Raw genomic sequence first — 19,834 nt, forward strand, 5'->3', positions numbered from 1 at the left:
TAACGACAAAGGAAATCAGCAATATGGTTCAGTACATGACAAGCAACATTTTATTATTGTTGTAAGAAGAAATAAATTACTGTTGACTTGAGAAATACATGCTTATTTTGTTGCTTTGGCCATGTTTTTTCGCAACTCGCTGGCTTGAGGAGGAACTCTTGCGCTTACTGGCTTCCGTGGTCGTGGTTCGGTCTGAACGCGCACTCGGATGCGGCTGTCTAGTGCTTGAGCTTGGAACAGGTGTCACGAAGATACTCAGGTCTTCTTCTTCTTGTTGTTCTTCGGCATCAACACCGTCACCGTCCTGATTGGCAAGTGGCAGTCTCTCCGCTACACTCGTGACCAGGTACTGTTGGCGCTGGTCCAGAAGGCCGAGAAGCGTGCACACCCTCCTCCGTTCCGCCAAAGCCTCGGCAGTTCCAAACGTTCCCAGAGAAACGTGATGGTCCCTGAGTTTGCCTGTCAATTGCTTTATGTAGGCCTTCAACATGGAATGCTCAGACGAGTCGTCACTAGCCTGGTACCGTTCACAGCATCGCTTTAAATCCTTCTCGGTGGATCTCAACCAAGTTCCCTGAAACGCTTCTCTGGCAGCCTCTCGACGAGCCTGTTCTTCGGCTGCTACCCGTGCTTGGTCATACTGCTCTAGATCCCTCGCAATTGGACTGGGAGTGGGATCGTCGAGGTCGTCGGGTAACAGGCTCAAGTTCGCGTTTGATACACCCCTGGAGCGAAGGAAGTCCTCCCTCTTTCTGCGTAGTTCCGCTCGTGACCTTTCCTCTTCCCTTTTTTTGTGCTCCTCCGTCCTCAGCATCTGCGCGAGCTGTCTGTGGCGCAGGCAACCCGGCTGTGTCTTCTCAAGGAGATCTCGTAAATGCGCCATACGATCTGCCTGTGAGGTTGAAGACGAAACTGAATCGCCGTCGCTCTCGTCCTCTGGATTGTCCTCGTCTGACGTGTCGACCGCTGGTATCTCTTTGGCCAAAAGCACCGGCAGTGACATTGACCTAATCTCTGCCTTCTCTTCTTCGCGCAGCACACCTTCGGCAAAGGTCGATTCCTCCTCCTGTGTACTCTCGTCGCTATCGTCTTCCGATTCGATTCGTCCTCGTTCTCAGCCTCTTCTGCCTTTTGCGCTGCCCATAGGACGCAATCCATGGGATGCGTTCTCATCCAGTTGGACGCCTTCTTTTTTGGCCGGGGCAGGCTTCTGAAGGTGTAGGTTCTTAGCCTCCGCTCCATCGCAGGCTGATCGGCGGGACCGAACTCAAGCTTTCTTTGTGAGGTGATCAGCATGGGGCAGCGGTTGATGAATGACCGGGCACTTTGATATTTCACGTCGTGGGCGGCATACCCACCCTGAGTCAGGATCTTCCAATCGTCAATATCAAGCGTGCGTTCGGTGGCTTCGTCGATGAATATCACTTCAGTGAAGGGCGTTATCATTGATTTATTGAACGCTTTCTGCTTTGTCATCGTGGCCACGTTGCCGTGATGGATGAGGCCTAGAATGGACATGAACAAACTCGTCTTTCCACTGTTGGCGTCGCCTACCAAACACGGCACCTTGTCTTTGTGCTGTTTTTTATTGTAGAGAAGCAGTTTTAGGAAATCGTCACAGAACTTCGCCACCTCCTGCGGGCTTAGGCTGTTCTCTAAGACTTCTCGAAAGTACTTTGGATCAGGATTTCTTGCAGAGTCGAAGGAACAGAATGCTCTCGGCGAGATCTTTCCCACCTGTTGCTCCTCAATGGCATCTTCAACAAAGTCCCGCCGGCTGATGGACCAACAGTGGCCGTCTTTTACCTCAATGAGGTCGTAGTTGATTATTAACGGCGAAAAAAGTTCGCAGAATGGATTGGATAACAGGTCGATCACTCTCTTCATCTTGCGAAGAAGTCTTGACTTGAAGAACTCGTTGGTGGCGAGGGTGTTGACGAAAGCTCTTGGCTCGCATTTATACGAATACGTGTATCTGGCTTGGTCATTTTTCTTATAGACTTTGCCCCGGTAGCTTGCATAGCCCAGTTTTCCCATGGCGATCGCTATATCGTTAACGAGGATTGCAAGTTTATCCGCCGACAGCATCTTATCCTCATCGCACGTCATGGATAGCTGACTGGTGGAAGCTTGAGACGTTGTCGTGCTGGACTCAAAGCCAAATTTGTCTAATTTGTAGCTTAGCTGCGGTCAGAAGTTCGACTGCACTCAGTAAGGACGTGTGAAATTTCGGGTTTACCAGGGTCACTCTCACCACATTTTCAGTTCCACACTCGTCCAACTCCTGGGTGCATAAGCCATCATCGTCGATCACCTTTCGCGCTTCGTCTTGGTAACAGTGTTTGAAGGACGAGCTAACGAGGTCTTGCATAAAAGGATTTTTGTGATCTTTCAACACTTTGTAAAGTTCTGCTGTGGCTGGGGATTCTTTTCCCTCTTGAAACTGCACCTAAATGATATAAAATTGAAGCATTTTACCTAACACGGTTCTACGTTTCCTCATTCTTCACTGACTGACCGCTTGTATCGTTTATTATTGTCATTATTATCATCATTACCATTATTAACAACGAATTCGGGGTGCACCAAAACCTATGTCCGATTGTCCGGGACAGGTAGAAATTCAGTTTGCACATGTAAACCTTTGACATGACTTGTCCGTGGGACAAGCACTTTTTCAATTAGAAAAAAAAACGGAAACAATTGAAAACTGAGTTCAAATTACAGTAGAATTACTTCTGTTACGACAAAAATCATTCCGAAATAAAAAATTCAAGTTGATAATGGCAGTGTCAAAAGAAAAAAAGTACAGTCGTTGTTCTTAGGTTTTCTTTCAAAGCAACCGAGAAGAGAAAAAATCTTAAATGTTAGCAAACAAATAAATGAACCAAGAGATGCTGAATACTTTGTCCACGGCTAAGGGAATGCTTGGGTTATCAAAAAGTAAGAAAATAATTTAATTACCAGTGTTGCTGTGACTTCAAGTCCTGAATTCAACAGGGCTTTATGAACAGAAATTGGGCTGGCGGGCGTACCGTTTACTGTCGTCAACGCGACCCAGTAAGCAATCGCAGGGCAGAGTGATTTGTTTACGTTCGTTAAATTGCCTTCGAGCCATTGTTGAGAAAACGAGCTAGGAATCTCATCTTCAGAACTACTCTCCTCGTCTGTGTTTTCATTGAAACTGCCTTTTTTTTTCTCTTGGCTGGCTATAGCACTAAAGAAAAATGCCACGTTGTGGATACCTGCAGTATCGGAAACATAAAAATGCGTCAGACTTTTTCACTAAAATGTTCTTTAAAATCGCATCTGAAACCGGCGTATTGCAAAAATACTAACCTTTCCACAAACTGTTGTCCAGGCCTTTGGTAAGGCCTTATCCTTTACTTTACAAACACATTTAGCGCTGATAATACTACACCTTCCACTTATTACCGGCGTTAGATAGCACAAGGCCGTGCTCTTGATGCCCTCGCTGTTGAGCTGTCGACATGGCTGTCTTGTTCTCTGCATTCTTCGTTCGTAGCACAAATGTTGTGGCATGGGTGCGGTGTTTATATAGTGGATAAGCGCTGTGAAATTTTGACGAATAAATTTGAAAGTTTAGCCTTTTGTTGGCTCTGTTTTCGACGTGCTGATGAATAACTATGAAAGATGATTCATTAGTTTGTTTGTCATGTTTTGAAGTCAAATATGTTGACGAGGATGTGTCGAAGATTATGTAACTATCAACTGAGCGTCAGAAAGGGCATTCCTTTTTTTGCACGTTCTTTTAAAGTATGAATCGCTGTTGCTAGTGGAAGACAATAAGGACGTTCTTGTGTAATTTAGAGGGCAACTTCAACGCAAACAATACAATCGCTCTATTATGATGGTGCTCCCCAGGAGAAATCGAAGCAAAAAAACCGACCCTTTTCGGTGAAGTACAATAATGATAGGATCATTAGACCTGTTCTCTGACTTGTTTTCTGGGACGCTCAATCAATGCAATCAAAACTGTCATTCAATCCAGGTAGCGGCCGGCACCTTTTCTCAAACAATGATTCAAAGGAAAGACCGAAAAGATGTGATGCATTTAGTGTCACCATTTAGGAGCGAACTTGGTAATGAAATGCAAGAGATGATTGTATTTCTCAAGCTTTTTTTCAACGGACCTTCTTTAAAAGAAGTTTCTGTAATACTCAAAAATGCATGTGTAAAAACCATCTTTTCCGTGTGTGATGAAAATTTTGGCTAAAACGAAAATAGAAAGTGTATGAAAATGTACGAACTCCAAGCTGCATGGCTCCACAAAATCCGTAAAATCCATCTTTTCCGTGTGTGTGCTGAATTTTATAAACGGTAAAACTGTTTAAAAGAGTGCAAGCTGTTTTACAACAGTCCTTTTTCTTGGTTTTAAGCGGCTCCCTTTTGCCTTTTGAGACTGAAAGATGTTTGCGACCTCAATAAAGTAGTTTTTGTAATGCTCAAGGTGGAACCTTAACTCAACTGAAGCTTCATGTCTCCGGAAAATCTGTAAAAACCAATTGTCTAAAACGAAAACGGAAAATGTATGAAAAAGTATGAACTCGAAGCTGCATGGCTCCACAAAATCCGTAAAATCCATCTTTTTCGTGTGTGGTGAAAAGTTCTTTGAAAGGAAAAGAAATGCATTAAGCATTGACTGCTGGTGAAATTCATAGACGGCAAAACTCTTAAAGAGAGTTGTGGAAAATACGGATTTCACGGATTTCCTGGAGACATGAATGTTTAATAAGATAACTTGCAGTCATGACTGACTGCCAACTGAAAAAGACTCTTAAAAGAGCAGCGGAAAATACGGATTTCACGCATTTCACGGAGATATGAATATTTATTATTATTAAAAATTTATTTGATATAATACTTCTCTTCTTTACTGTAAGTATCTCAATACAATTATATATATATATATATATATATATATATATATATATATATATATTATATTATATTAATAATAGTATAAAGATACTTACAGTAAAGAAGAGAAGTATTATATGAAATTAACATTGAATAATATTAAATATTCATATCTCCGTGAAATCCGTGAAATCCATATTTTCCGCTCTTTTAAAAGAGTCTTTTTCACTTAGCAGTCAGTCATGACTGCAAGTTATCTTATTAAGCATTCATGTCTCCGGGAAATCCGTGAAATCCGTATTTTCCGCTACTCTTTTTAGAGAGTTCTATCGTGTATGAATTTCACTAGCAGTCAATGCTTAATGCATTTCTTTTCCATTTCAAAGATCTTTTCCCCACACGGAAAAGATGGATTCTACGGATTTAACGGTGAACCACCAGAGGTCATGATCAACCTCGCTCTGGGTAAACCCTTGTTTGCTGATATAAATTTAAGGCTAACATCTCTTCATACAGTATAGGAACAAGCGTTCCTTTCCATGGCCGTTCCTCTTACGAGGAACGTTTTTGGGGGAAAACGTTCATATTTATTTGTAGTTTTTAGCAAAAGATCTGAGAATGTGCTTTTTAGCTTCTTCCTGCATAAAACTACCAGGAGATATAGTTATAGAAAGATTTTCGCAGTACTTAGTATTATTTTAAAGCTTGCAAAAAGGGGAACTGAATTTTTGGGAAACGATCATCATCATCTTCATCCTCATCATCATCATCATCATCATCGTCGTCATCATCATCATTATCTTCAACATCATCATCATTACTATTATTATCAAATTACTACATAATCCATGTCTTACCTTTGTAGAGCTTCACCTTTTTCATCTAGATATAGAGACAAAAACGTGTGATACGGAACAGACAATATTAACTTAACCATTAAACTTAAGTTTCCCGTTAATTTGCCTCAGGGCTATTTGCTAGAGATATGCCGATACGTTGACCTTGGAAAGGGGAATACATGATATCTGGAAATCTGGATACTCTTGTAATATATGCCAAGCATCATTATAACTAACAATTTTGTTGCCAATCCAAAGAGATAAGCAAGCCACATTCTAGGTCAAATCGTATTAATAAAAACTCGGACAACTATCAGCCCTCGCATTCTTATCGGAATTATTATGTTGACCTCATTCTTGTTCACCGTTCTTCAAGCGAGACAAGCCACCCGCTTCCCCTCCCCCCCCCCCCCCCCCCGATTCATCTTCTGCAGAATTCATCAACGAATTTATTTCTGTACAAAATTTTTATTGTATTTATGCTTTAGTTCTGGCAACCAGTACCTTCTTTGGCCCGCATCTTGCGTACTTTTATTGCCAACATTACGTCAGCGGCAATCGACACAACAAGCAATACCCCTTCCACAGCTACCGCTATTATCCATGGCAACAAGGAATTCCCTTCGCATCCTTTTCAACTGGAATTGAATCTGGTCCTAAAATATTCAAGAAATATGGTGAAAGAAGGAAGGCTCTTTCATCGTTTTCCCTTTTAACTGACGTTCTATATTATTATTAAGAATTTAAAAATTGGTTTTTTGTCGCACAAGGTTTCCCAAATTAAGTTTGGGCATTAACTCGGAGACAAAGGATCTTCGTTGATTGTGATTAACCAGCATAATTTTCATAAAAGCTGATGGCCATTACCTCGAAGAACAAATCGCTGGCAGTTGTCTTGAACATTATCTGAGCAGTTAGAGGGAAGGCAACAAAAATATGATCCAAGATCAGAGTTCCGCACGTCAGTTATATTCAGCACGCCGCTGCGATGAACATGGTATTTTCCATCTGAGCCATCTTACGTAAAATAAAATGAATGAGTAAGAATTAATGATTCTCTTTGGAATGCACATTAATATCTTAGAAACTTAAGTTGTCCACGCAGGTAAAAAGATTATAGTCATGCATATCGAATAGATTTTGACACGTTATTATCAAATCAAGGCATATATTTAGTCACCACCTTACAACGGACTGGAATAGCAATGGGAGACGGGGATGGGAGGGGTGGAAATGATTGTTGAAGTGCTTTATTATTGTATTTAAACTCACCCAGGGTATTCACTTGCCACTAAAATAATTAAATATAGATGGCAAGAAAAGATCTTTTTATCTTACTGGTTATGCAAGGTCGTACGAAGTCCTCACGGTCCTTCTGAACCTTCCATCCAACATGAAGAGGAAACCCTTGGGCCGCACACTCGAGTGAAGCGTTATCTCCTTTCTTAACCGTCACGTTAACAAATTGTATTGGCTTGCGAAACCCCGGCGTAACTGTTAGCAAGGAAGAATAACGCATGTCTACACAGATGTTATAAATATAGTAGTTACCATTTTTGAGTACTTCAAAATCAGCTCAACTTAGGGCGTGTTCGATCACCGTATTTCGAAAGAAAAAAATAATAAACGGAACAAATTGTAAGAAATAATCACTCATTTGGGCGTTGAATGAATGAATGATGAATGAATGATAACTTTATACAAGGTTAAAAACTCAGTCTAACACAGAGAATTAATTAAAAATTCTCAAAAACTGTTTTACATTGATATTTGCCGTGTGGAAGTACTGATCAGAAAACCATCTATGGGAACTTCTTTTAAAGAGACCTAAATTTGATGTGCGTATTTCCTCAGGAAGATTGTTCCATAGAAAAGCACCTCTGTAAATAAAGCTACGCTTCAGGTAATCATTTAATGGTTTTGGGAGCATTAATTTTTTCTTCGCGTTGCGAAAATAGTAATTCGGTGTTCTTGGGGCAAACGAATAACAGAGATAAGCTGGGGCGAGATTATTAATGAACTTGTACATTAAATTAGCCTTTTTTTAGCCTTTCTAACCGATAAATTGTCCCAACCAAGCGAGTTAAGAAGAAATCTGGAACTAGTATCATAGCTAGATTTGGTGATAACTCTGATAGCACGATTTTGAAGTTTTATGAAGTTTCTCACTAAGCTGTTGGGTCAAGCCTTCCCATACAAAGCTGCAATAATTGAAGTGTGGCTCGATAAGACCTTTGTACATTTTGATTGCAGTGTGCATTGAAACAAATGGCCTGACCAGCTTAAGAGCACCGATACCAGAGGATACTTTTTTAGAGATTTCATGAATGTGGGCCTTCCACGAGAGATTTTCATCAATGATAAGCCCGAAAGATTTGCTTTGATTGCTTTGGTTTATTAGGGCGCCGTCTATATGTTCATTGTGTAGTCATTTAAAAGGACATTTAAAAGGACTGTAGTTTCTCCCTCGAGCTAATAACCATAAACTCTGTTTTGGCGACATTGAATCTTAACTTATTGGCTTTGAGCCAACGATCAACGTATTTCAGGTCACTATTGGTTTGGAACTCAAGATCAGGAATAGTAGCTGCAGAAAAGGTAACATAAGTGTCGTCGGCATACATTCTAGGAGAGCCTTGAGGAGAGCCCATATTCAAACAATTTGGTAGATCATTTATATGCATAAAGGAAAGAAGAGGACCCTTGAGGTACGCTACAATTTAGAGGGCCGCGCTAGATAGATGATTGTTTACATTACACCTTTGCATACAGTTAGTTAGATAAGTTCATTGCTTTGCAACAACTGGATATCTGCTTGAACTAAAACCAGACATCATGGCAGACATAATGTAATTTATGTCAAGGCATGGTACTTACATGATAACTCGCTAGGTCAGGCAGTACCAGGTACTGCAAATCTTGCCAACGAGGTAAAGGGCGGTGTCAGGGTTAAGTAAGTATACTGAGGTATTTACCCAGTAATTCTTCCTTTTCTCCCTCGTCATCCACTCGGTCAGATCTCGAGCAAAATCTTTCCCTCCTCCTCCCCTTTCACTTGCCTGCTGGTTATTATTGTGGCGGTATTTCCTATTTCTTATTTTTTTCATTTTCTTATTTAGTTGTGTAGTTTGTGGCGGATTTTTGTCGCCTTTTTTTTATTTAGTAGGTTAATTGGTTTACGTATATCGATGTGTTGTGATTCTGTTAGCTTTGATTTCATTAAACCTGCCCGTATTACCGTGGCCAGATTTACCCTTGTTTTGAGCACGTGCCTTGATATAAAAATACAGTCAACTCTCTCTAAGAAGACATCTTTGGGATCGGCACTAAATGTCCGTTTAAGAGTGACGTCTGTCTTATATACAGTGAAATAAAGAGAATAAAGAGAGGTACGGACCAACTCTAGGTGTCCGTCTTAAAAGAAGTGTCCGTCTTATAGTGGTGTCCGTTAAGGAAAAATTAGCGTTGTAAACTTACGACACATTAAGCCTGCAGTATATTGAATTATAATACAGACGTTCTAGCACATTTTTGCATACTAAAAGAGAATGAAGGATCTAACTTCGTGTGTGACAAACCAGCTAGTGACAACGGTCAGGAAATTAGAAATTAACTATGATGAAATTTTCTATTCAAGTATACCATGAAAACTTACTTTTAATGATGGTACTATCAGACACAATGTGTAGTTTGATATTTCGTAGCTCTACTTCCAGAAGACAGGTGTAGTTTCCACCATCTCTACTTCTATCATTAGCAAGTATCAGAGCCCCAAGGGTATCCCGCGGCTCAGTCGGGTCAGGATTTCGCAGAGTTTGCTGTAACACTCCATCCTTATACCATGAAATCCTAATCAGTCTAGTACGTTTGGCTTGCTTGCCTTCAGTCATATTGCAAAAGATTGTAATGTTTTCACCAAGTTGCAGCACCCCGAAGTTTGGTACCGACACGGAAGGGATCTCGTCTTCTAAATAAAAGAGACGTTGAAAAAGGCACTAATAAAGATAAAAATTCAACAAAAATCTCTTAATCCGAAACCATGGCAAAATTGACAAATGAATTAAACCAATAGAAGTTGAGAAAATTAACAAGCACAAAAAGTATGTTTTCAAATGGTACACGTCAGTAAGCTACTTAAAAAAAACGCAGAGGGAGAGGGATGAGCGAGATAGATCATTCTAGGTACACGTTTTGGTAACAAGTAATTTATGAATTTTACGTGGCATTTTCAAGAAAGGTTTAACTGCCAAGTTAACACGGGGTATCTATTGATATTTAGAGATAGAAAAATATTTAAAAAACTTGTAACATGGAAGTTTCACCCACCCTCCCCCAACAGAGGAATACAGCCACTACTTACCAAAACTGTACGAGGGTAGATTTCCAACCGTCGGGTAATGTTTAAGTGCCCACGCGTGTAAAATTTACGTGTGTAAGTAAAACTGAGGCAAAATATGAAAGGTCGTCAATAAACATAAAAGTTGAACCTCGCTCATCTTTCACGTTTGCGCAATGCACTTCATACATTTCTTCTATTACGAGCGTAAAAATTCCGTGCGTACGCGCGTAAAACTTACGAGACAGTAAAAATCCACCTTAACACGGGTATATTTCTGCTAGTCCGTCTTGCAGTGGATTATACAGGGGCCGGAAGGCTCCAACTCTATTATATCTTGAAGAAGAAGTTTCTTTCGTAGTTTATTTAGTTAACTGTGCCGATGAACAGCTACTGCACTAACTTAATATCGTTGCTAGGAAATTATGGAACAAATTCTATCGGGGGTGGCAAACGTTCAAAGGTTAAGCTGCCAACACCGAACGACTGCTCAGCCACGTAAATGACTTACTTCTGATGACATTGACACTAAATCCATGTCTTCTCTCCAAAGGGTCACCAACTGCAAAAGCATGACACTCGTACCTTCCCAGTGCATCATACGTACCGTCATCATTCAGTGTTACATTCCGAATAACCATGGTTACAAATAGCTCCGGTAACCTCTTGCCGCCTAGAAACGGAAGGGTTAATTTTGGGGTTAGCTGAAACTGAAGCAGTTCACGGTTTTGTTTGTGATTTAAATAAAAAGGAATTTTTAAAAAAATTCTAATCAGCTTGTTTAATTCTTTTCATATAAGAGTTTTAAAGTCAACGATAAAGCTCTCTTCAGGCCTGTGAAATATCGTTTCACCGAAAGTTTCATGTCACATCTCGCTCTCACCAAATTTCGTAAGTTTTGTTTCTGACTAAACGAAATATCTGAAAGAAAGTTCTCTTAGCGCGAACTTTTGCACTGAAGTTATGAGCAATTATTCTCTTAATAAAGCCAAAAAAAATTCATTTTGGCCTTTTAAGGTTTTTTTTTTTGCTTTGTTTTTGTTTTTTAAGAAGAAGTGCCTTTATTTACCCTACACTCTCACACATAACCATTAGCATAATTACACTCAGGAGATCAAGCAAGCTCTGTTAAAAATTAATAAAAAGGCGGACTTCCAGTTTTACGAACTGATATAAAATCTATGTCTTAATCACATACTCTTTAACTTTATTCTTAAACATGTTGTTCGAAATTATGTTTCTTATATTTGAGGGAAGGTTGTTCTATTTTATTGTTCCCTTAAAAACCTATAGAATATTTGCCATAGTTAGTTTTTCCAAATTCAACCATGATGTATGTTTAATGCGGATCGCGTATTGTAGGAATGTATACTTTTATTAGTAAAATTACTCACCTTGATCTGCCTGCAGAGTCACGTTCTCTTCAAAATAAAAGTTGTCGGTAGCTGTTATATTTGTGTAGCGCGCAAAATTATCTTTTCTCATAAACTGTATTCTTTCGGGAGTTTTCAATCCTGATGGATCAAAAGCTACACAAGTAACTTGAGCTGAATTACCCTCGATAGGATAAATCTTTGAAGGGAAGGGTTCTTGAATTCCAAATGGATCTGCAAAGGAAAACAAAGTATATTTACAATAAATTACTACAATTATTATACATTGTAGTCACCAACTGTCTTCTCATTGGCCTTCGGCTTCGGCTGATAACACTTACCTCGACCTTGATTATTCCGGATATCACAAAAACCTCATCCAATAATTGTTTATAATTACATCATATAAAAGTTAAATAATACACATTCAAGTAACTTGAGCTGAATTACCCTCGATACGATAAATGTTTTCAGGAAAAACTACCCTGAGCTGATATTAAAGGGAACAAGGAGGTACTAGGTAAAAATAATTTGCACTCAACACTGACTAACACTTTTAAGCAAAAATGATGTGTCGGGGATCACAGTTACAATTTCACTGGTAAAGAGCGTCTTGAACAGGGTGTGTTTTCAAACAGGGAGCCTTTAAAAGAGTCGAAAAGAGTGTCAAGATTGGCGATGAGTGGTCTCCATTTGTGGTACTAGCATTTTTTCCAAAAAAAAAATAATAATAAATTATAATAAATTCCATGATGGCAATTAAAAGTTGTCTAATTCTGTATATGAATAAGGGTCTCTTCTTTTAAACAAGATTGCGACATGACTGGATTTCAGTCTTCGGCCGGTTTCAACAGATTTAGGGCTCGAAATGGGTTACAAAACTATAGCTCATCAAACTAAGTTTTGCCGGATGTAAGAATATTTTAAGTGAGTGTGTGTTCTCTTTGGTAACTTGCTTCCTGCATGATCATAACAGACTAAAAATTATATTTAGTGCTTGAAGTCATTTCAGTCCTGTTAACGGCAGTCTTTTGTCAAGTCTCTTTATTCGAAAAATAAAATAAAACTAAAAATCAGAAAAATCACTTTCAAGTCTGATGAAAACCATACCCGATTTCAGATCATAATGGATAAACTCTAAAGCCCGTTTTCAGACCCTCTACTACTAAAAGCTCAGTTATATGGTAGTATTCCCCGCCGCTGTCTGCCCGTTACTATTGGACGGTATGTCCGAAAGTATTTCTACTTCTTATCGTCGAGAAAGCTGTAAATGAATCTTTTTTTCTTTCTTTAGTCAGTTCCACATAAGCATCTTCTTCAGTCGAAAATAAAACATGAGTTATTCATGTCATTCAGGAGCCACAGTGTAATCCTGACACTTGCACCTTTAAACTTAGTGTACTTTATCTTTTCCCTTTTTCTATTTAATTTCTATCTATTCTTCCTTTTAGCCATCATTTAAGATGCTTAAGATTAAGGATAAATTCGCAAATATTCTCAAATTATTTTCAGGTGTAGAGAACGTAGAGACACCTCCAATATGTATGACAGTATATTACAAAATAAAAAGCATCGTGACGTGATCTTTTTTAAGATCGCGATTCACTTTGTCGTCTTAACTTTCAAAGCCAAAACGCTTTGACCTCAGTTAATTTCTCAGTAGATTTCGTGTTACTTTTAGGGTTTATGCGTTGTCCCTTAAAATTCCCGACAAGATTTTTCGAGAAACAAAATTTGAGGGAAAAAAATAAATTCCTCCTGTAAGAAATCACGAAATAGAAACATAAAAAAGTAAACGATTTTGTTTTACAAGGTAGACCTGATGTACTCGTCTGAAGTTGGCCTTTAAAGTGAATGTTTAATAAAGATCAAAATTCCTACGCTGCGTAATTACTTAATGTTAATTTGAAAATTGTAATGATCGACGCTGTTATTTTAAGAGTCTTCACCGACGTTTCGGCAATAATGCCTTCTTCAGGGTACAAGACTAAATGAAATGTAATGAAATGAAAAAATGAAGTGATTACCTTGATAGCAAAGTATTTTAAAGAATTCCAAAAAAGAAGTTGGGGAATATTCCATGTATACGACTTAAAAGTTTACTGGGAACTTTGATTTTTTTTTTTTAATTGTTACCCCAATAAAATACAATAAACAGTTATGATAAAGCATGGGACCTGTTAGACTGCGAGCAGTCCCTCTTCAGTTATTCGAGTCTAAGCTCGGCACGACTGGAGAGAGCGAAATGGCCGAGAGGGAAAGAAGAACATTAATGACTGAGGAGTTTTTTTTTAAAGAAATTGGTTCAATTTGCGGTTTATTCATAGCCACGGCAGGTTTTACAGAGAATTCGTGCAGCTTGTCAGTGAGTGTCCCAATTCGCTCTATCATAATAACTACTTGATATTTGGCAATAGGCTCATTCCATCGGTGGTGATTCACTTGCATTACAATTCAGGACATTGAAAAAGAAGAAATAAGATTAATACCACTTCTTGTCCTACCTTGAGCATTTACTTCTAGAAAAATTATCAAAAACCAGATCCTTGCAAGAGCAGCCATCATGGTATGTGCCTGTCCGAATGGGCACACAATACTTACGGGCGACTTGAATGGGCAACTGAGTTAAACGAATCGAGTGCGTCTTATCTATTGTTTCTTACAGTGAAGGCCACCACAAGCCAACTCCGTCGTATGTTTTATGAACAATGTCTGCATTCAAGTGCAGGCGGTTGTTATCGGGACAGTTTAGACGTAACTGCCAAATTAATAAATGCCTAAAATAAAACATGTTGAGTTATTCACGTCATCCAGGAACCCTAGTGTAATCCTGACACTCAGTTGCACCTTTAAACTTGGTGTACTTTATCTTTTCTCTTTCTACTTAATTTCTATTGATTTTCCTTGTAGCCATAATTAAGATGCTTAAGATAATAAGATAAATTCGCAAAGATTGTCAAATCATTTTTAAGTGTATAGAGAAGGTGGAGACACCTCCAATATATATGACAGTATATTACAGAATAAAAAGCATCGTGATCTTTCCCTTGGTTGTTGGCTTGGCTTTTGAAGTGACAATGTCTAATAAAGATTAAAATTCCTACGCAGCGTGGTCACTTAATGTTAGTGAATTTGAAGATTGTAATGGTCGACGCTGTTACTAGTTACTAAGAGTCTTCACCACATGTCAGTGAATGTCCCAATTCGCTCTATAATAATAACTACTCGATATTTGGCAATAGGCTCATTCCGTCGGTGGTGATTCACTTGCGTTACAATTCAGGACATTGAAAAAGACAAAATAAGATTAATACCACTTCTTTACGGTGTTCGAGGAGTATCACAAATAAAATTTACTATGTCTGATTCTTTTCTTGTCTTCTATGATTTTGATATCTTGTCTATGATTAAAAGGAAAAATCCTTTTCGTTTTTATTGTGTCATTTTGATTTTAAATTTGTCGCGTTTGATTTCTCCAATAACAATTTTGATTTTCAAAGTTTGTCGCGTTTGATTTCTCAAATGCATTTTTGATTTCCAAAATTTGACGCGTTTGATTTCTAAAATTTGACGCGTTTGATTTCTAAATTTTGACGCGTTTGATTTCTCAAATGACACTTTTGATTTCCAAAATTTGTCGCGTTTGATTTCCAAAATTTGTCGCGTTTGATTTCTCAAATGACACTCGAGTTTGATTTCCAAAATTTCTCGTTTTCTATTACTAAATGAACGCTTATGTTTTCTAAGTGTGTTGAGTATGCTCTCTGAAATGCGTGTTTGATTGTTAATCTTTTCCCAACCGATATCTTAAACAAATGTTTGATTGCCAAAATCAGGTCGTTTGATTTCCCAAATGGCGTTTCTGATTTCGAAAATAGTATAATGAGATAGATATCTACCCACGTGACAGGTTAAGTGGGTGCAATGCCCCACTCATGGGGAAATAATAGCCTCAACCAGATTGTAGCATCCAGCGGTTTTGGTGAAAACAAGGGTCAGTGGGCCGGAATGCTCAGTCTGGCGGGCTCATAAAACCTGGGCTCGGTCACAGTTATTTAAGGATTTTTCATTTAAGGCCGGGGACATTCAGTTCTACTGATCATGGCAGAACGAGATATATAGAGAGGGCGTTTTTCGAGGAAGTTGTATCAACCACCCGCCTCACAGATTTGGCGGCTGTGAAAGGTTCGTTTTGGGTGATGGAACGTCCAAGTGCAGTACATGCAGCTGCGTTGCATGTTCCCACGTAAGCAGCAGGCATTTTATAGGCTAAATTGGTGTAGACCGGTACCTCAAATAATTATTTGTCTGTCCTACAAGGGGCTTTAACCAGGTCTTGGAATTTAAACTTATTACTTGGACCGATTCCCTCTTTCGCGCACAGTATGTTCCGAGATCTGAAAAACTGATTTTTTAAAATATGTTTTCTGTCACTTTCTTTGGACACTTTTTGTGATCTCAAATATACACCCAGTGTGCAACTCCATTTTTTAGTTATCCCATCCTCTTCAGTCTAAAAACTAAAACAAAAAACAAAACAAAAAACCAGGTAATCAGACCAAGTGATCTGGCAAACAATTAATGGTAGAGGTAGGGTGTCTGTAAAATGAGTAAAATTTAAATGCGAAGCTGTTTGGGGTCGCTCTCAAACACGTGTGTCCGCTAAGTACTTTAAAATTTAATCTGTTGTAAAAATCCCTAAGTCCTACTCATCTTTGGTTAAAATTTTAACTCCAATCTTCAAAACCGCATCATCGAAGACCTACCATACCCCCCAAAAATGAAAATCACTGCGGAAAAATTTAAACCCAATCACATACAAGTCTTGTAATAAAAGTAGTTTAAGAGAGGCACGTGGAGTTTCGAAATTTTGTCACTTTACGTCAAAAATTTTCGAGACCCAAAACTTGTTCCACTTGATCAATCGTTTTAAATAGATTTAGGGACGGATATGTTGTCAGGCGACGGGTAGGCTTAAGCCTGGTGAATTTGTTTTAAAGGGTGTTAAAGGGTATATGTCACGAGGACATTGCTGTTTTAGGCCAATCCTATGCAGTGTATTAACCCTTACACAAAATGCTTCTGTCGACAAATTTATCAAACAATTTTCATTTGGGAACACTGGCCAGAATAATTTTGGGGGTGCCTTTTTTGCAGGCATAGGTTTAAAACTCAAGATAGTCAGCCCACTCACTCATGCCACCGTTGCCATCCATTGCAACAGATAGCATGGGCAGGAAATAATTTCAATGCGTATATAATACCGTAAATCCCCTCAAGTACCACGTACCCCCAGCTGGGAGACTAACGAAATTTTGGAAATCAAAAGTGGCATTTGAAAAATCAAACGCGTCTAATTTTGGAAATCAAAAGTGTCATTTGAGAAATCAAACGCGATAAATTTTCGAAATCAAAAGTGTCATTTGAGAAATCAAAACGCGTCTAATTTTGGAAATCAAGAGTGTCATTTGAGAAATCAAACGCGACAAATTCTGGAAATCAAAAGTGTCATTTGAGAAATCAAACGCGATAAATTTTCGAAATCAAAAGTGTCATTTGAGAAATCAAAACGCGTCTAATTTTGGAAATCAAAAGTGTCATTTGAGAAATCAAACGCGACAAATTCTGGAAATCAAAAGTGTCATTTGAGAAATCAAACGCGATAAATTTTCGAAATCAAAAGTGTCATTTGAGAAATCAAAACGCGTCTAATTTTGGAAATCAAGAGTGTCATTTGAGAAATCAAACGCGACAAATTTTGGAAATCAAAAGTGTCATTTGAGAAATCAAACGCGACAAATTTTGGAAATCAAAAGTGTCATTTGAGAAATCAAACGCGTCAAATTTTGGAAATCAAAAATGCATTTGAGAAATCAAACGCGACAAACTTTTGCAAATCAAAATTGTTATTGGAGAAATCAAACGCGACAAATTTAAAATCAAAATGACACAATAAAAAACGAAAAGGATTTTTCCTTTTAATCATAGACAAGATATCAAAATCATAGATGACAAGAAAAGAATCAGACATAGTAAATTTTATTTGTGATACTCCTCGAACACCGTACTTCTTGTCCTACCTTGAGCATTTACCTCTAGAAAAATTATCAAAAGCCAGATCCTTGCAAGAGCAGCCATCGTGGTACGCGCCTGTCCTAATGGGCACACAATGCTTACGGGCGACTTGTATGGGCAACTGAGTTAAACGAATCGAGTGCGCCTTCTCTATTGTTTCTTACAGTGAAGGCACAAGCCAAGTTCGTCGTATGTTTTACGAAACACAGGAATGTCTGCATTCAAGTGCCGACGGCTGTTATCGGGACAGTTTGGAGGTAGCTGCCAAATTAATAAATGCCGAAAATAAAACATGAGTTATTCCTGTCATCCAGGACTGACTCTCGCACCTCTAAACTTGGTGTGCTTTATCTTTTCTCTTTTTCTATTTAATTTCTATTGATTTTTCCTTGTAGCCATAATTAAGATGCTTAAGATAAAAGATAAATTCGCAAAGATTCAATAATTATTTTCAAGTGTAGAGAAGATGGAGACACCTTCAATATGTATGACAGTATATTACAGAATAAAAGCATCGTGATCTTTCCCTTCAAGATCGCGATTCACTTTGTCGTCTTAAATTTCAACTCTTTGACCTCATTGCTCAGCAGGTTTCGTGTTACTTTTGAGGTTTCTGCGTTGTCCCTTACAATTCCCGACAAGATTTTTAAGAAACAAAATTTGAGGGAAAAAAATAAATTCCTCCTGTAAGAAATCACCAAATAGAAACATAAGAAAAAAGTAATCAATTTTGTTTACCAGGTAGACCTGATATACTCGTCTGAAGCTGGCTTTTGAAGTGAATGTGTAATATAGATTAAAATTCCTACGCAGCGTGGTCACTTAATGTTAGTGAATTTGAAGATTGAAATGATCGACGCTGTTACTAAGGGCCGAATCGCACTAGAGCCAGACATTTCGAATGTCCCGGGGCAAACTCCACAGGATTTGGCTTTAAGTTTGTCCGCTGACAATTTGTCTGTTGTCCACGCTCCATCGCACTAACGTTTTGTTTACGTTGGACAAATCCGAAATGTTTACATTTCGTCACACTTGTGACCTTTCCATTATCCAATACTTGGCGGGAAATCATATTTCATAACAACATGATCCCAAGACGTTTTCTGCTTTTTGTAGCTGCAGCATTTGTCCTACAATTTCAGATGTACGCTCAGCTGAGGATGATGCTGATAATTTTGTCTCTTGCTCAATTTCAACTAGAGGGGAGAGCTTTTCTGAGATTGTTCGAGATTCGAAGGCGAAGACGAAATCGGCGTGGACATCCGTACTTTTGGGTTCTCCCTCGACCCGCCGATTCATGGTTTGATATTCATTATAATGACCCAAGAATCCCAGACGAATATTTCAGGAAACAGCTTCGAATGAGAAGAGCTACTTTTCGTTTGCTTTTGGATGTCCTTCGCCCATACATCACAAGACAAAACACTCGTTTTAGAAGGTGTATTGAGCCAGAAAAGGTATTGGCAATTGGGCTCACGCGCTTAGCTCATGGAGGAACATACGTTTCGATTGGGCCTGGTTTTAACGTTGGGACAACGACAGTAATCGAGGCCGTCGAAGACGTCGTTACAGGACTGGTTTCTATAAAACATGATTATATCAAATTCCCTGAAACTGAAGCTCAAGTTGTTGAAACGAGGGAAACTTTCGAAGAGCTTTCTGATCTTCCAAATGTGGCTGGTGCAATTGATTGCACACATGTCACGATCAAAGCCCCTACTGACAGCAGAGTCGACTACTTCAGTCGATTCCAGCGCTACGATATAATCGTCCAAGCCGTGGCTGATGGCAAGAAAAGATTCCTAGATGTAGCAGCTGGCTTTCCAGGATCCCTGCACGATGCACGCGTGTTACGGAACAGTCGCCTTTACAGACGATGCGAGAACCAAGAATTATTGACTGGTCCTACTATGAATGTTCTCGGCCGAGAGATTGGTCCATATTTGGTGGCCGATAGCGCTTATTTTTTGGCTCCCTGGTTACAAAAAGTTTACCCTGAAGGAACGCAAGATCCCGACGAAATTGCATTTAATGAGGAACTTTCCTCGGCCAGAGTTTCCGTGGAGTGCGCCTTTGGAATTCTGAAAAGTCGTTGGCGTATTTTGACAAAGCAAATCGAAAGCGGGGTTAGTTCTGTGAGTGATACAGTTGTAGCATGTGCTGTTTTACACAATTTCTGCATTAATGCCGGCGATGAATGGGAATGGGATGATGGCGACGACGACGGAGGAAATGATAATGATGTAAATGTTTTGAGGGATGGCGACGATATCAGAGAACTACTAAAAGAGTACATTGCCATGTGATTTTATTTATCATTGATCTCTTAA

At 39.0% G+C, this 19,834-nt stretch overlaps 1 protein-coding gene and 1 pseudogene across 1 annotated transcript; one reads left to right on the top strand and one right to left on the bottom strand.

Annotated features, from left to right (window-relative positions):
• Positions 1–176: 176 nt before the first annotated feature.
• LOC140938006 (uncharacterized) lies at positions 177–13,991 on the bottom strand (annotated as a pseudogene).
• Positions 13,992–18,382: 4,391 nt separating this feature from the next.
• Positions 18,383–19,816, top strand: LOC140938934 (uncharacterized). Its single transcript, XM_073388466.1, has one exon. It carries the CDS (start codon positions 18,590–18,592, stop codon positions 19,808–19,810), a length of 1,221 nt encoding a protein of 406 aa, XP_073244567.1. The 5' UTR covers positions 18,383–18,589; the 3' UTR covers positions 19,811–19,816.
• The last annotated feature ends 18 nt before the right edge of the window (positions 19,817–19,834 follow it).

The sequence above is a fragment of the Porites lutea genome, chromosome 5, assembly GCF_958299795.1.
Source record: "Porites lutea chromosome 5, jaPorLute2.1, whole genome shotgun sequence".
NCBI classification, from domain to species: domain Eukaryota; kingdom Metazoa; phylum Cnidaria; class Anthozoa; order Scleractinia; family Poritidae; genus Porites; species Porites lutea.

What these genes read in the sequence shown, in the direction of transcription:
- LOC140938934 (XM_073388466.1), top strand. Translation starts at nt 18,590, where the DNA reads ATGATCCCAAGACGTTTTCTGCTTTTTGTAGCTGCAGCATTTGTCCTA.